Here is a 13,372-nt window from a genome sequence, read left to right on the forward strand (position 1 = left end):
GACTAATTTATAAGGAAAGTTTATGACCGTTAGGCTTTTTAAGAAAAAGAAAATTTGTTTTAATTCTTTTTGCATTTTACATATTTGGACGCACAAAAGGAAAATCCTTTAATTTATCATTTAAATAGAAAAAGGAAATCACAAATCTCTTATTAATAATGTACTTCGGAAAACTGAAACTCTTTTCCTCAACTCCGTTAAACTGAAATTAATAAACTGAAACTCTTTTCCTCAACTCCGTTAGATAGAGAGAGAGAGAGAGAGAGAGAGAGAGAGAGATACTCGAAACAGAGGAGCTTCGTCAAAATTGGAGACGGCTCATGTGAGTATGCCTGCTTTTCTTCTTTCTTGTACAATTGGTATGCATTTTGCAGTAGAAAAGTCCCCCTTGGCATCTGGAACTTGGACTAGGGACTTGTAACTTACTTAGTTTCAATCTTTCATATCAAAACATTGAAACAAACTCATCGATGCTCTTATCAGAGCTACCTCCTTCAGATACAGCCTCTTGAGCTAACACTTTCCATTTCTCAGCATTCTTTCTAATCTCTTTCCCTTTCTCCCCTTCCATTACTTCACCCACACGTCTCACAATCTCTTCTCTTCTCACTAACCCATCACCTTCTGCTTTTACCCTAACCCCAACCTTCCACACATCCTCCATGAACTTTGCATTTGTGGGCTGATCTGTCCAATGTGGCATACCAATCATTGGGACTCCCAAACTCAATCCCTCTGACATCGAGTTCCATCCACAGTGTGTCAAGAAACAACCGATCGATTTATGTGCAAGTACTTCAAGCTGAGGGCTCCAGCTCACAATCAGTCCTTTCTCACCTGTTTCCTCTTCAAAGTTACTTGGGATTTTGTCCGTTTCTGTCTCTCTCACAACCCACAAGAAGAAACGTCCGGTCTGTTTTAGACCCGCAGCGAGTTCCATCATTTGATCTTCTTTTAGAATCACCAAGCTTCCGAATGATACATAGACAACAGAGTTAGGCTGCTTTGAGTTTAGCCAGTCGATGCATTCAGTGACTTTTGCATTGAAGAGGCTAAATCCGTAACTTTTGTCTTCAGACAGTCGTTTGTCTAAAAACATCGATGGAACCATTGGTCCAATATTCAAGACTGGCCACAAGCTTTGGACCCATTTCAATACCTACGAGCAACAAAAATACAAATCAAGATCAAATTAACCATAAATTATGATACATAATCACATGAATAACTAAGCGATATCAACTTAACCATACCCACATAGTAAAAATAAGCGATATACATGATCTATAGTAGTTTAAAAAACTATAATTTAGGATATATAATTTCCTCAAAATACATATAAACATGTTCCTTCTATATAAATGGATATATTCTGTGTACCTTTTCTTCCAATTTATCGAAAGTGTTGCACAACAAAATGTCGACTCGATCAATGTTGGAGAGCTGATCGACCACAATCCTTAGTATATTAGGGTAAGAGGACGATTCGCAGAGGAAAGACGGCAAATCATTCGCACTCAGCATCGGGAACGACGGGAAAGATGCTAACGTAGAGTGACCATACTTTGTTGGCGGTACAGAGAATGAACCATTGAAAACATGGTAGTAAATAGCTGTTACAAGCCAAGGTTGCGTGAAAAAGACGGCACCCCTCAAACCATGATTATGGGCTACATCAAGAAGCCATGGCATGGTGGAGTCGTACACCAGAGCCCTAGGGTGATTTCCAGACAGTTTCATGTCTTCTATCAACTTCGGTAAGCTGTTTTTGATGCTGGTTTCTACTCTTTCCATGTAATCATCGAGGTCTTCTAAAGGCTCTTCGCCCTCTTGGAAGCCATTGGGGATGGGGAAGACAGTGATTGAGTCGTGCTCTGTTTTGTATGGAGGCGTGGGCTTGTCGGAGACAAGGACAAGAGTGAGCTGAAGACCTTTTGAAGCTAATCGTTTGCAGAACTGGGACATTGGAGTTATGTGTCCTTGGCCTGGGAAAGGCAGAACGATAACATGAGACCCCTCTCTCATTTTCTCTTTAGTTTTGTTCTTACTGACTCTAGTCTTTGGTGTACGGCTGTTGTAGATGTGTGTAGATATATATTATCGGATTAGAGGACGACTTTGATTTTAATACGTCTTTCATGGGGTAGGACTACAATCCAAAAGGGTCGAGGTTCCGTGGCGACCAAGATGTGTGGACCAGAGACCGAGGTCGATGATAATGCAACCCACCAATCCATGTTATCATAATTGTTTTGGTTTATTAGTTTATTGTTAGCATGTGACATAAATTATTATATATCTCGCAACATATATGTGCGTCAGTACGTGTTTATCAAGAAAAAAACAGAACATATGTACATACATATTAGATTAGATTCTTTTTGTCATCTTCCAGGAGAGAGCTGGGGTAGAGGACACTGCAGCATCTTTCACCTGTGTATTACTGTTGATGTCACTGCTTATGCAATCCGGATCCAAATTGTAAATCATTGATAGTTAAAGCTTAATATAACTGCTTCAATAATTTTTATTAGGGTTTAATAGCTTAACCGATAGGTTTTTTTTGGTATGAAGATTTAACCGATAGCTGCTTGTATGTTTTTGTTATTGTTTTTTAAACGTCAATACTCAATAGATTTACCATTTAACATTAATAAACTTCAAAATGACAGTATGAATAAAAAGAAAGAAAAGAATTCAATGAGAGAAAACGCAAACAAACATAATGAAAAGACTTTCACGTTGTTATCGTTTCAACGCCGTCCCACTTGGAAACCTAATCTGTCCACGTGGTATTCTTGTATTGGTCCTTCGCAATTCTCCTGAGCACATTGTAAGAAATAAAAATCAATTTAGCTGTTCCAGTTATGTTTTTCACTTTTACGTTTATTTCCACTGGGAAACCCGTGATAAAATTGGTTTAAATAATAAATCATGTAGTTAAAACAGGAAAATATTTTTGAAATTTATACTTTATGAAAGCAGTGAACTTTTTGTAGAAAATATGTTTACTGAAATCAGCCAAATTTTCTTTGAAACTTGTTTATTCAGATTCTTGTAACTTAAGTACTTAACTCATTGCTGCAAATATAGTCCACTGCAATAATAAGTTAATAACTAACTAAACTTACGGTCTAATATCATAAATCTATTTTATATTATATGAAACTGAACACTTTTTTAATGACTCAACTGGTTAATTATTTGTTCATTCTATCAGTCTTCAAGTTCTTGGAGCTATTATATATCACCAAATTCATAAAGGATGACTCGATCCTCTTCTTTTTTTTTTGATGACTCAACCCTTATTCAGTTATTTGTATCATATTATATGGTCGGTGTTATTTTTTTCACCGGCTATTCGGTAAGATATATAATATAAATCAACCGGCAGAGAAACATAATATAAGATATGGTGACAAGGATTCACTAACTTTAGTTCTTTAGTGCAATTCAAGATCAGCCATATATAATAATGTCTTTCCATCTTATATTCTCCCTCGGGCAGACGGTCTATTTCCCCATGGGAACTATCATATCGAACCAGATAGAGCCCGTTCTTTACCATCAGTCTATTTTTCTCCGAAATAAAAGTTTGAAACCAATTTCTCCCCGAGTCGAAAGTTCGAAAGCTATATCTCCACAGTTTAATTCTATTTCATCAATTAACCCATATATCGGTTTACTATTTACTTAACCGATTAGAAGAAAACTAAACCCAAATTAAACCAAAATAAACCCGATTTTGACCCATTAAACTTCGATTCACTATCCAAAAATCCCTAAAACTAAAAATCCCCAAATTTGCGAAGAACCCTAGATCAAGGGTATACACATCACTTGTTGATCTGATGATGATCTGGGGATATCAGGTTAGCTAACATGACTCTCTCTTATTACCACTGTCATATGGAGAAGGAATCATCATCATAGGTAGAGCGTCAGTGCAAAGAAAAGATTTCATGTGTTTGGACATCTCTTTTGGTTTCTCTTCATTTATCGCATGTCCTGTCTTTTTTAGTAACACCAGTTGTGCTCTGTCTTCCCCTAAATATCTTTAAACAAAAGCAACTCACATTTAATTATCTGTTATACTAATTGAGAAAAATGATATGAATCGGAAACCAAGAAAAAAAAAAGGTTAAAACCTTTGCAATCTATGAGCTAATTCCACCGGAAAAACTTGATCTTCCACTCCCCATATTATCAACATCGGCTGCATATTTCAATCTTCACGTATTAGAAGAATTCAAAAAATGATCATCTCCTTGAGTTTATATCTTTATGAACTCAGATAGAAAGAGAGAGAGAGACCTCAGACCTGTGTTATCTTTGCAAGGTTGGAGAATCTTCTTTCCTTATGCAGAGCTTCCACAAGTTCTTTCCTTTCTTGAAGATAATCTTTACACATTACCTTTGCAATTGCAAGCAACAAATCCTCAACAAACAAAACCCTTTCGCATCGATTTGATATTTACCAAATACCGTACGACAGAATCAATCAATCAAACAAAGAAATATACTGTACCAATTAGTTTTGCAAACATATATGGTTTGTTTTTGGGACAGAATCAATCAATGATAAAGGGGTCGGGTAGGAGGAGGAATTTGGTTCAACAATTGATTTATTTTTGGGACATATATGGTTTGGTCTCTGGTTTAGACATTATACCGCTATAATCCAGAATCGTGGAGATATAGCTTTCGAACTTTCGACTCGGGGGGAAATTGGTTTCGAACTTTTATTTCGGGGAAAAATAGACCGAGGGTAAAGAACGGGCTCTATCTGGTTCGATACGATAGTTCCCATGGGGAAATAGACCGTCTGCCCTTCTCCCTCAAATAACTTATAAACGGCGACGTTTTAGTGTTGACGTTTTGAGTAGTATGCAAATTTGCTACTACTTTTCTCGTGACCTTTGGATTTCCTCTCTGTATTGTGATTTACTACGAAACCAACCCACTTGGCACCAAAGGTTGGTTCTTTCGCTTCGCTTCGCTTCGCTTCTATTTTAATTTTTGTTTCTTTTGTTGCCTTTTAGCGTTGAGTTCGTGATTCCAAAATCAATGGTTGTAATTTGTGAACCTAAACTATTAAACTAACCAGATACTGTATCTAAGAGATGGTTCTTCCGAGAATTGGGTAAAATCTCAGAATTCTGAGTTTCTGGGTAAGAATGATTCTCAAGCAATAATTGTTAAACAACAATGATCTAGGCTCTTCCTTTTTTTTTTTTCTCTTCTTGCTTAATGATTCTGTTTCTCTTCGTTTTCGCGTCGTTCCAGTTTCTGGTTTTGGTTTATTTCTCTCAGTAACTGTGAAAGTGTGAATCTTCCGTTTCATTCATGTTTTGATCTGTTTTAGTGGGTAACCTGGATGTTTTTGTTCTTCGTACTACTTTTACCCTCTTGGTCTTTATAATCTCTGTATCTGCCTCTGTATTTCTCACTGAGGGTTCATGTCTAATGAAGCTTACTGGAATACAAAGACAGAGTCTTGGAATCAAAATCGGGCTTTTAGTTCATTCCTGTTCAGGTCCATGTTTGATGTTTTTGAATCCAAAGCTGTTGCTTTCTTTGTGTTCGATGATTTTCTTAAGTAGGGAACTTCAGTCTTGGTTAGAGGGAAATTTGAAGAGAAATCTGAGATTGACTCTTCACTCTGATACATAACTCATGGTTGCTTTTTGCATTTGATCTCAACAGATTGGAGAACCGGTAACCTATTGTGATTTCGCGGGTTTGGTGGTCTGATGGCTTGTTCAGATGGTACATTTACGCGAGTGTTTGCTATAGGAGTACAAGGAGAAGAGTCTTTCTATGCTCCTCGTGATGATGTCTTCACTCTGCTTCAACCTACTTCACCACCAACGATGTCTAGTACCAAGAACATTCCAAAACCTCCTCCTCTTCCTCACCGTTTTCAAGCTTCCACAAGGACACCTTCGAGCTTATCACACCTTCTTGTGCCCAAAGAAGCCGTAGAAACTTGGGATAAGCTTTTCAAGGAAGGATTTGGTGCAGATACATATGTTGAAATCGATAACAAATCTCGGTTTCCAGCTCATTCAAGTGTCTTGGTGAGTTCTTTGTTAAGATATTACTCTGTTTTAGCTCATGGGAATATGATAACTCAATGGGGTCATTGGCCTCATTTTTCGGGCTTACTGATGATATATTAAAAGGTTTTGTCCTCTCCAGGCTGCAGCCTCACCCGTTATGGCGAAACTTCTGAACAAATCAAGGGATAAAAATGGGAAAACATACCTCAAAATCTTCGGAGTGCCTTATGAAGCAGTTTACATGTTCATTCGGTTTCTATATTCTTCCTGGTATGTTCTATGTGTTCAAATCGAAATTTCGTTTATAATGCTAGTTTCTCCTTTGAAGCATGCTCAATATTAAAACCTGCAGCTACGAGGAGGAAGAAATGAATAAGTTTGTGCTCCACTTATTGGTTCTGTCGCACTGCTACTCAATACCATCTCTTAAAAGAGTTTGTAAAGAGGTTCTCGATAAAGGATGGATTAACAAAGAGAATGTGATCGATGTGTTTCAATTGGCCCGGAACTGCGATGCGACTAGGATTTGCTGTGTATGTTTCTCAATGGTCATTAAAGACTTCAAATCTGTATCATCAACAGAGGGATGGAAAGTGATGAAACGAGCTAATCCTCTACTTGAACAAGAGCTCGTTGAGGCAGTCATTGAAGCAGACACTCGGAAACAAGAGAGAAGGAGAAAACTTGAGGACAGAAAAGTGTATCTGCAGCTTTATGAAGCCATGGAAGCTCTTGTCCACATATGTAGTGAAGGTTGTGGGACAATTGGACCTCGTGATAAGGCTCTTAAAGGAAGCCAAACCGTGTGTAAGTTCCCGGCGTGTAAAGGGCTTGAAGGTGCACTCAGACATTTCTTGGGATGCAAGTCTAGGGCTTCATGTCCTCATTGCAGAAGGATGTGGCAGCTTCTTCAGCTTCACTCTTGTATCTGTGGAGATTCAGATTCTTGCAAAGTTCCTCTCTGCTGGTACAAACTGTAATTAGTGTCATTTCACATTTCAGACAACTACAGTTTTCAGATACAGACTGTAATTATTTTCTTCAACTTGTAGGAATTTCAAGGTGAAAATGAAGAAACTTAGCAGGAAAGAAGAATCTACATGGCGATTGCTTGTAGAGAACATTATTACGGCGAAGAACAGTCTCGGGCCGTTCTCTTCACCTTCACGTCCTTCTGTTTTGAGATAAGAAGGTTTTAGTGTAGTATAGCCACAAAAAGAAACGTATATCTGCAGTGTTAAACGAAAACGTCTATGTGCAGTGTAAAGTGTATATTACATACGGCGCACATTAGAGGTCTTGAACGAACATTGTCTATACCATGTTTGTTATAATACAACATGCCGAATCGTGATCCGTGACAGTTAGATATTCAAATCTATAATATTATTGGTCGTAAACGACTTTATTTAGAGACAAACAAAGAAGATATACATGTTATTTTATTCATGTGATGCTCGTAATGACTAAACATATTTTCAAGTTGAGGTATCTAGTGAAAATATATGTTTCCAAATTCCAAGTAATCAACCTTCTTACGATTAAAAGTACTATAGTTTCTTTTTGTAAGGATGATAATTGATATAATACGGCGGGTCTCTCGTTGACTTTTGATGGTCATTTGACTTTGCATAGTCACCAAGAGCAAGTAGCTAATATTAATCACTAATTATTTTTTCCGTCTTTAAATGAACTTCTTCAAACTTCAACAACATCAAAAAAAAAAAAACACAAACCCAATTTTAGTTGTCTTTTTATTCCCTTGTTTTTCAAGAAACCAGACGAAAATGGAAACGTTTCGTTTTCTCTATTTGGTCTATTCAGCAACGTTTGGATTGGGTCTCATCGTTTCGGTTTATGCACAAGACCAATCAGGTTCTTTTTTTAAAACTATTCATGACTATTTTCTTGTGAAGAAAGTATAATCCTTTAATCTTTATTTGTTGCATGATCATAGGTTTCATAAGCATCGATTGTGGTATCCCAAGTGGATCATCGTACAAAGACGACTCAACGGGTATAAACTACGTCTCAGATTCATCCTTTGTTGAAACCGGAGTCTCCAGATCGATTCCCTTAACAGCTCAAAGACAGCTTCAAACCCTAAGGAGCTTTCCTGAAGGTTCTAGAAACTGCTACACACTGATTCCAAATCAGGGGAAGGGCAAGAAGTACCTCATAAGGGCTAGTTTCATGTACGGTAACTACGACGGAGAGAATGGTTCACCCGAGTTTGATCTGTTTCTTGGTGGAAATATCTGGGAAACTGTCTTGCTCAGCAATGGATCGGTCGTTGTATCCAAAGAAGTCGTTTACTTGAGCCAATCTGAGAAAATATTTGTTTGTTTGGGAAATAAAGGCAAAGGTACTCCATTTATCTCGACTTTAGAGCTCAGGTTTCTCGGAAACGACAACACGACGTATGAATCTCCAAACGGTGCCTTGTTCTTCTCTAGACGCTGGGACTTTGGCTCTCTCATGGATTCACCTGTCAGGTAATGCTCTGTTTCGTACTCTGTTTTCTGCTCTGTCTCATGCTTTGTTAATTGCTCTGTTTCTGAATGTGTTAAAACTTTGACATATGAAGACTTTTTTTTTTGTGGTGTGAATCAGATATGATGATGACGTGTACGACAGAATCTGGATACCTCGCAACTTTGGCTATTGTAGAGAGATCAATACCTCACTTCCAGTGATCTCAAACAACAATAGTTACAACCTTTCCAGTTTGGTGATGAGTACAGCGATGACTCCAACAAACACAACAAGACCCATCACAATGAATTTGGAAAACAGTGATCCAAATGTCAGGTACTTTGTTTACATGCACTTCGCTGAGGTTGAAGATCTTAGTCTCAAACCAAACCAGACCAGAGAGTTCGACATCAGCGTTAACGGTGTAACAGTTGCTTCTGGCTTCAGCCCCAAATATCTTCAAACTAACACTGTTTTTCTAAACCCTGAGAGCCAAACCGAGATTGGGTTTTCTCTCGTAAGAACTCCCAAGTCTACTCTTCCGCCAATCGTTAACGCTCTAGAGATCTTTATTGCAAACAGTTTCTCCCAGTCTCTCACTAACCAAGAGGATGGTATGTGATAGTAAAATGGCATACAAAGTTCAATCTTTTTTTTCTTGGTTTGATCAATTCACTTGAAACGTATAGGTGACGCGGTTACAAATCTAAAGGCGAGTTACAAAGTAAAGAAGAACTGGCAAGGAGATCCATGTTTGCCTAACGACTACATTTGGGAGGGCCTTAACTGAAGTTATGTTAGTCTTACTCCTCCCAGAATCACATCACTGTAAGTGTAGTTAAATTTTCATCTCTTCTTGATCAATCCGTAGATATTGTATATTGACTAGAAAATTTGGTTATTGGAGGCAGGAACTTATCATCTATCGGGTTAACGGGTCACATATCTCCATCCTTCTCTAACCTCACAATGATTCAGGAGCTGTGAGTTTATCTATACCTATACTTTTGTATATTGTTAAAGAGGTTTTTTAACTTGAACAAGGCAACTCTATTATCAGGGACTTATCAAACAACGGCTTAACTGGAGACATTCCAGAGTTTCTGTCAAAACTAAAGTTCTTGAGGGTTTTGTAAGTTATAGAGTATAGACATATCAATACAACGATAACAAATTAGAATGGTAACTACGGACTCTTAACTCTTAATAAAATCTGCAGAAATCTAGGGAAGAACAAGCTAACCGGTTCAGTCCCGTCCGAGCTATTAGAGAGAGCAAAGAGCGGATCGTTCTCGCTACATGTTGGAGAGAATCCAGACCTCTGTACAGAAATTTCTTGCGGAAAAAGCAACAGCAAAAAACTCGTGATCCCGCTGGTCGCATCATTTGCAGCATTGTTCATTCTCTTGTTATTGTCTGGTCTGTTTTGGAGAATTAAGAACCGGAGAAAAAAGAGTAAAAATCTATCTCTACTTCTATCTTTTTTACGTTTATCTGTTTATCACATAACTAAACCTACTGTTAAAACTTTTATTTTGCAAAGTAAACTCTGCGGTGGAAGAAAATGCAGAAAACGGAGCAAGAAACAATCTAATGGCGAAATCAGAGAACAAATTATTGTTTACCTTTGCAGACGTTGTAAAGATGACAAATAACTTCGGTCGAGTCCTCGGCAAAGGAGGTTTTGGAACAGTCTACCATGGGTACTATAGCAACCTTCAAGTCGCTGTTAAACTTTTATCAGAAACATCAGCTCAAGGATTCAAAGAGTTTCGCTCCGAGGTAATGTAGTAGAATTCTAGGTATTTATTGATTCCAAAAAGAGATGTAAATTAAAACTACTTCCTATACATATTATTCACATAGGTTGAAGTTCTTGTGAGAGTTCACCACGTACACCTAACTGCGCTGATCGGTTATTTCCATGATGGTGATCAAATGGGATTGATCTATGAGTTCATGGCTAATGGGAACATGGCAGATCATCTCGCGGGAAAGTATGACCAGACATTGAGCTGGACTCAACGGCTTCAGATTGCACTTGATGCAGCACAAGGTATGACCAAAGTTTTGATTTTTAGTTTTTTTTAGGTTATGAATTAGTCCGGAAGTTTTCATCTTTAACGAAAACGATCTCAATGAAGGGCTTGAGTATCTTCACTGTGGATGCAAACCTGCGATAGTTCACAGAGATGTGAAAACTTCCAACATATTGTTGAACGATAAAAACAGAGCAAAGCTTGCGGATTTTGGACTCTCCCGGAGTTTTCATACCGAGAGTCGTTCTCACGTATCCACTCTAGTCGCTGGGACTCCAGGATATCTCGACCCGCTGTTAGTTTTCTCTCTTTATATCTGTCATATTTACTTTACCAAACATCAATGTTTTAGTAACTGTATGATGTTTGTTAAACGATGTGTATAGATGCTTTGAGACAACCGGGTTAAACGAGAAGAGTGACATTTACAGCTTTGGAGTTGTTCTGTTAGAGATCATTACGGGGAAAACAGCGATCAGTGCTTCACAAACGAAGCGTGTTCATGTGAGTGATTGGGTGACATCGATCTTGAGGTCTACGAATGATGTGAACAATGTAATAGACCCGAAGATGGGAAAAGATATTGATGCAAACTCTGTATGGAAAGTTGTGGAGCTTGCTTTAGCCTCTGTTTCGCAGAACGTCTCTGACAGGCCACACATGCAACAAATTGTTGTAGGATTGAAAGAGTGCCTTCTTCAAAGAGAAGAGAATTACAAGAACTATTGATGTCACAAGACCCACAACACAAACAGATTGTTATAGTCTTATAGAAGCAACGGGTTTGTGTTGCTGCTATATGTAAAGCCCAAATTTGTTTATTTTTCTATTATGGTGCAAAGTGTAAACTTGTTTCCTTTCCAGTAGTTTTGGTTCTCTTATTTAAGGATTTTAGGTGAAATTATGCCTAAAAAAAACTATATGAAAAGGTAATAAAATTTCTGAAACAGAAATAAAATAAAATAGCTGTCTTTATACTGGCTCATAGGGGTAGTGCCGTGCTTAAGGTGTTGTGGAAAGGGCATTTGCCCTAAGCCACCAATTTTTTAAAATTTATTAGGGCACATTTTTTTCTATCTAGGCTTATATATGTCTAAGTTGATGACATAAATATGTTTGTAAAGTGGTGTTTTGTTTGAGAAATCCATGACATTATGTTATTACATAAAAATTAATATTTTTTTATGTATAAAAAAAATTCTGGACATAAAATAATTATGTTTTATAGCCATAACTATAGTATAAACATACTAATGGAAGACAATTAATAAAAAAAGATAATTAAAAATAAAAGAATTATGTTTTGGAATTGTGGCTGAAAATATTTTTAGGAAAAAAAGATACAAAAGTTTGGTTAATACTATTTTTTTTTCATCTTAAGATCATTGTTGTCTTTGAAATAAAAGTATATATTTTAATATTTACAATTTTTATCCGTCGTAAGCCACAAATAGTCTGGCAGGGCACTCCATAGGGGGCAAAAAAGAGAGAGAGACCAAAGATAAGAAGAAAAAAAAAGGATGGAAGAGTACAGTCGGGAAGCGTCATACAGGATGGAAGAGTACAGTCGTACGTGGCTTCGGGACATCCAAGGTGGCTTGATGGTTTGTTCAGAGAAGAATGTGGGGAAGCTGCTGTTTGATTGTGAGTTTTTTTGGGCCATGGAATGGGTCTAATCTTTTGTATAGACCTGTAAAAAGGCTTAGGGTAGTAAGGGGTTCAAAGAAAGGCTATTTTGTTTAGCTAATCACAAGAGATGTATGTTTTTTGGTACAATCTAAATCAATATAATACAAGGCCAGTTGACAAAAAAAAAAAGAAGAAAAAACAAGGTAGTTCTAGTAAGAGTACCTAATCCGGTCGCCACAAGGAAAAAAGAGGACAAGAAGATAGTGACAACGAGACAAAGCCCAAAACCGCGTTGGCCCCCAAAAACCAAAAACGTACCTTTTCAAGAAAACGATGATTCCCCCTTTGGACTTTTGCGTCGCACGGTCTGTGCCCTCCTCTGTCCCCACAAATCTCTCTAATTTTTTTTTTATTTTTACTCACGCGATCGCTGCGTCTGCGTTTTGAAAAACAGCGTTTCTTCTAACCGATCCACGTGAGTTGATTCATCATCATCATTCATAGAGCCAGTTTTGGTGTTCGTGCGGCACACTCGCGCTTCTCCTGAGCGTCTGATGAGTCTCTCTCTCTCTCCTGTGAAATAGCATTTAATTTTGTCTTATTTGTCTCTCTGTTAATTTACTGGTGCTCCTTTATAAATTTAAAATCAAATCTAACTAGTTTACTAAACTATCCATGCATGATTTAGGATAACTAGTTACTAAAACAGTCGTACTACTAGTTAGAGAGAATAGTATATTTTGGGAAGTGATGTTTTTCTTACCCATTTTTATTTATTTATCAATGCAACTGACTGAATTGATTGATTGATTTACATATTTAATCTTGAAATATCAACAACCACTCAATATCTTGGTTAATTTCAAAAGAGAAGAGAACAAATCAAAATTCAAAGAAATAAGAAGCAGAAAAAGAAAAAAAAAAAAAAAAGTGGAAAAAAGTAGAAACAAAAAGATTGATGGCGCAGAGAGAGAGTTGGTCAAATATGTTGACAAAAATTAATAACCATTCCAAATGTCACTATCAAATAAAGAAAATAATAATACTACTAGTTCCTCTACGAACGAGCAATGTTGGAAAAAATATATATATACTAGTTGATAAAATAAAGAGCAACTTCTCTACCTGGGACTGATATTGGCAATACCTCTCCCTCTCTACGATGGG

General features: G+C 37.3%; 3 protein-coding genes and 1 pseudogene across 10 annotated transcripts; 2 read left to right on the plus strand and 2 right to left on the minus strand.

Moving 5' to 3' along the window:
* Positions 1–35: 35 nt before the first annotated feature.
* LOC104763530 (UDP-glycosyltransferase 74E2) lies at positions 36–2,248 on the minus strand. Its single transcript, XM_010486890.3, has 2 exons — positions 1,381–2,248; positions 36–1,159 (listed from the first exon to the last, which is right to left on the minus strand). The coding sequence occupies exons 1-2, from the start codon at positions 2,023–2,025 to the stop codon at positions 446–448; spliced, it is 1,359 nt and encodes a 452-aa protein (XP_010485192.2). The 5' UTR covers positions 2,026–2,248; the 3' UTR covers positions 36–445.
* A 1,495-nt stretch (positions 2,249–3,743) lies between these two features.
* On the minus strand, positions 3,744–4,551 carry LOC147946513 (uncharacterized). The gene is made up of 3 exons (XM_087507946.1): positions 4,322–4,551; positions 4,149–4,216; positions 3,744–4,055 (listed from the first exon to the last, which is right to left on the minus strand). The coding sequence occupies exons 1-3, from the start codon at positions 4,409–4,411 to the stop codon at positions 3,878–3,880; spliced, it is 336 nt and encodes a 111-aa protein (XP_087364072.1). The 5' UTR covers positions 4,412–4,551; the 3' UTR covers positions 3,744–3,877.
* On the plus strand, positions 4,498–7,425 carry LOC104763544 (BTB/POZ and TAZ domain-containing protein 3). Of its 7 annotated transcripts, none has more exons than XM_087507944.1 (6): positions 4,913–4,976; positions 5,043–5,171; positions 5,707–6,080; positions 6,186–6,332; positions 6,415–7,029; positions 7,115–7,425. In XM_087507944.1, exons 3-6 carry the CDS (start codon positions 6,031–6,033, stop codon positions 7,248–7,250), a joined length of 948 nt encoding a protein of 315 aa, XP_087364070.1. In that variant the 5' UTR covers positions 4,913–4,976; positions 5,043–5,171; positions 5,707–6,030; the 3' UTR covers positions 7,251–7,425. The 7 variants fall into 7 exon arrangements, with proteins under 7 accessions (XP_010485210.1, XP_087364069.1, XP_087364070.1 ...); XM_087507940.1 differs by having other exon boundaries at positions 6,202–6,332; XM_010486908.2 differs by lacking the exon at positions 5,043–5,171 and having other exon boundaries at positions 4,498–4,976; positions 6,202–6,332.
* Positions 7,426–7,799: 374 nt separating this feature from the next.
* On the plus strand, positions 7,800–11,559 carry LOC104763564 (putative LRR receptor-like serine/threonine-protein kinase At1g05700; annotated as a pseudogene). Its single transcript, XR_015594928.1, has 11 exons — positions 7,800–7,937; positions 8,020–8,557; positions 8,676–9,151; positions 9,227–9,365; positions 9,449–9,520; positions 9,598–9,669; positions 9,757–9,992; positions 10,081–10,319; positions 10,404–10,593; positions 10,682–10,871; positions 10,963–11,559. The product of XR_015594928.1 is annotated as a putative LRR receptor-like serine/threonine-protein kinase At1g05700 (transcript).
* The last annotated feature ends 1,813 nt before the right edge of the window (positions 11,560–13,372 follow it).

This window comes from Camelina sativa, chromosome 3 (assembly GCF_030686135.1).
Source record: "Camelina sativa cultivar CO46 ecotype springtype chromosome 3, ASM3068613v1".
In the NCBI taxonomy this organism is placed as follows: Eukaryota; Viridiplantae; Streptophyta; class Magnoliopsida; order Brassicales; family Brassicaceae; genus Camelina; species Camelina sativa.

Coding starts and splice junctions, on each gene's coding strand:
- LOC147946513 (XM_087507946.1), bottom strand. CDS start 4,411: ATGTGTAAAGATTATCTTCAAGAAAGGAAAGAACTTGTGGAAGCTCTG. Junction 4,217..4,321: donor ACCTTGCAAAGATAACACAG/GTCTGAGGTCTC, acceptor TGAAATATGCAG/CCGATGTTGATAATATGGGG. Junction 4,056..4,148: donor TTAGCTCATAGATTGCAAAG/GTTTTAACCTTT, acceptor TTTTGTTTAAAG/ATATTTAGGGGAAGACAGAG.
- LOC104763530 (XM_010486890.3), bottom strand. CDS start 2,025: ATGAGAGAGGGGTCTCATGTTATCGTTCTGCCTTTCCCAGGCCAAGGA. Junction 1,160..1,380: donor TCGATAAATTGGAAGAAAAG/GTACACAGAATA, acceptor TGTTGCTCGTAG/GTATTGAAATGGGTCCAAAG.
- LOC104763544 (XM_010486908.2), top strand. CDS start 5,754: ATGGCTTGTTCAGATGGTACATTTACGCGAGTGTTTGCTATAGGAGTA. Junction 6,081..6,201: donor CAGCTCATTCAAGTGTCTTG/GTGAGTTCTTTG, acceptor TGTCCTCTCCAG/GCTGCAGCCTCACCCGTTAT. Junction 6,333..6,414: donor CGGTTTCTATATTCTTCCTG/GTATGTTCTATG, acceptor TAAAACCTGCAG/CTACGAGGAGGAAGAAATGA.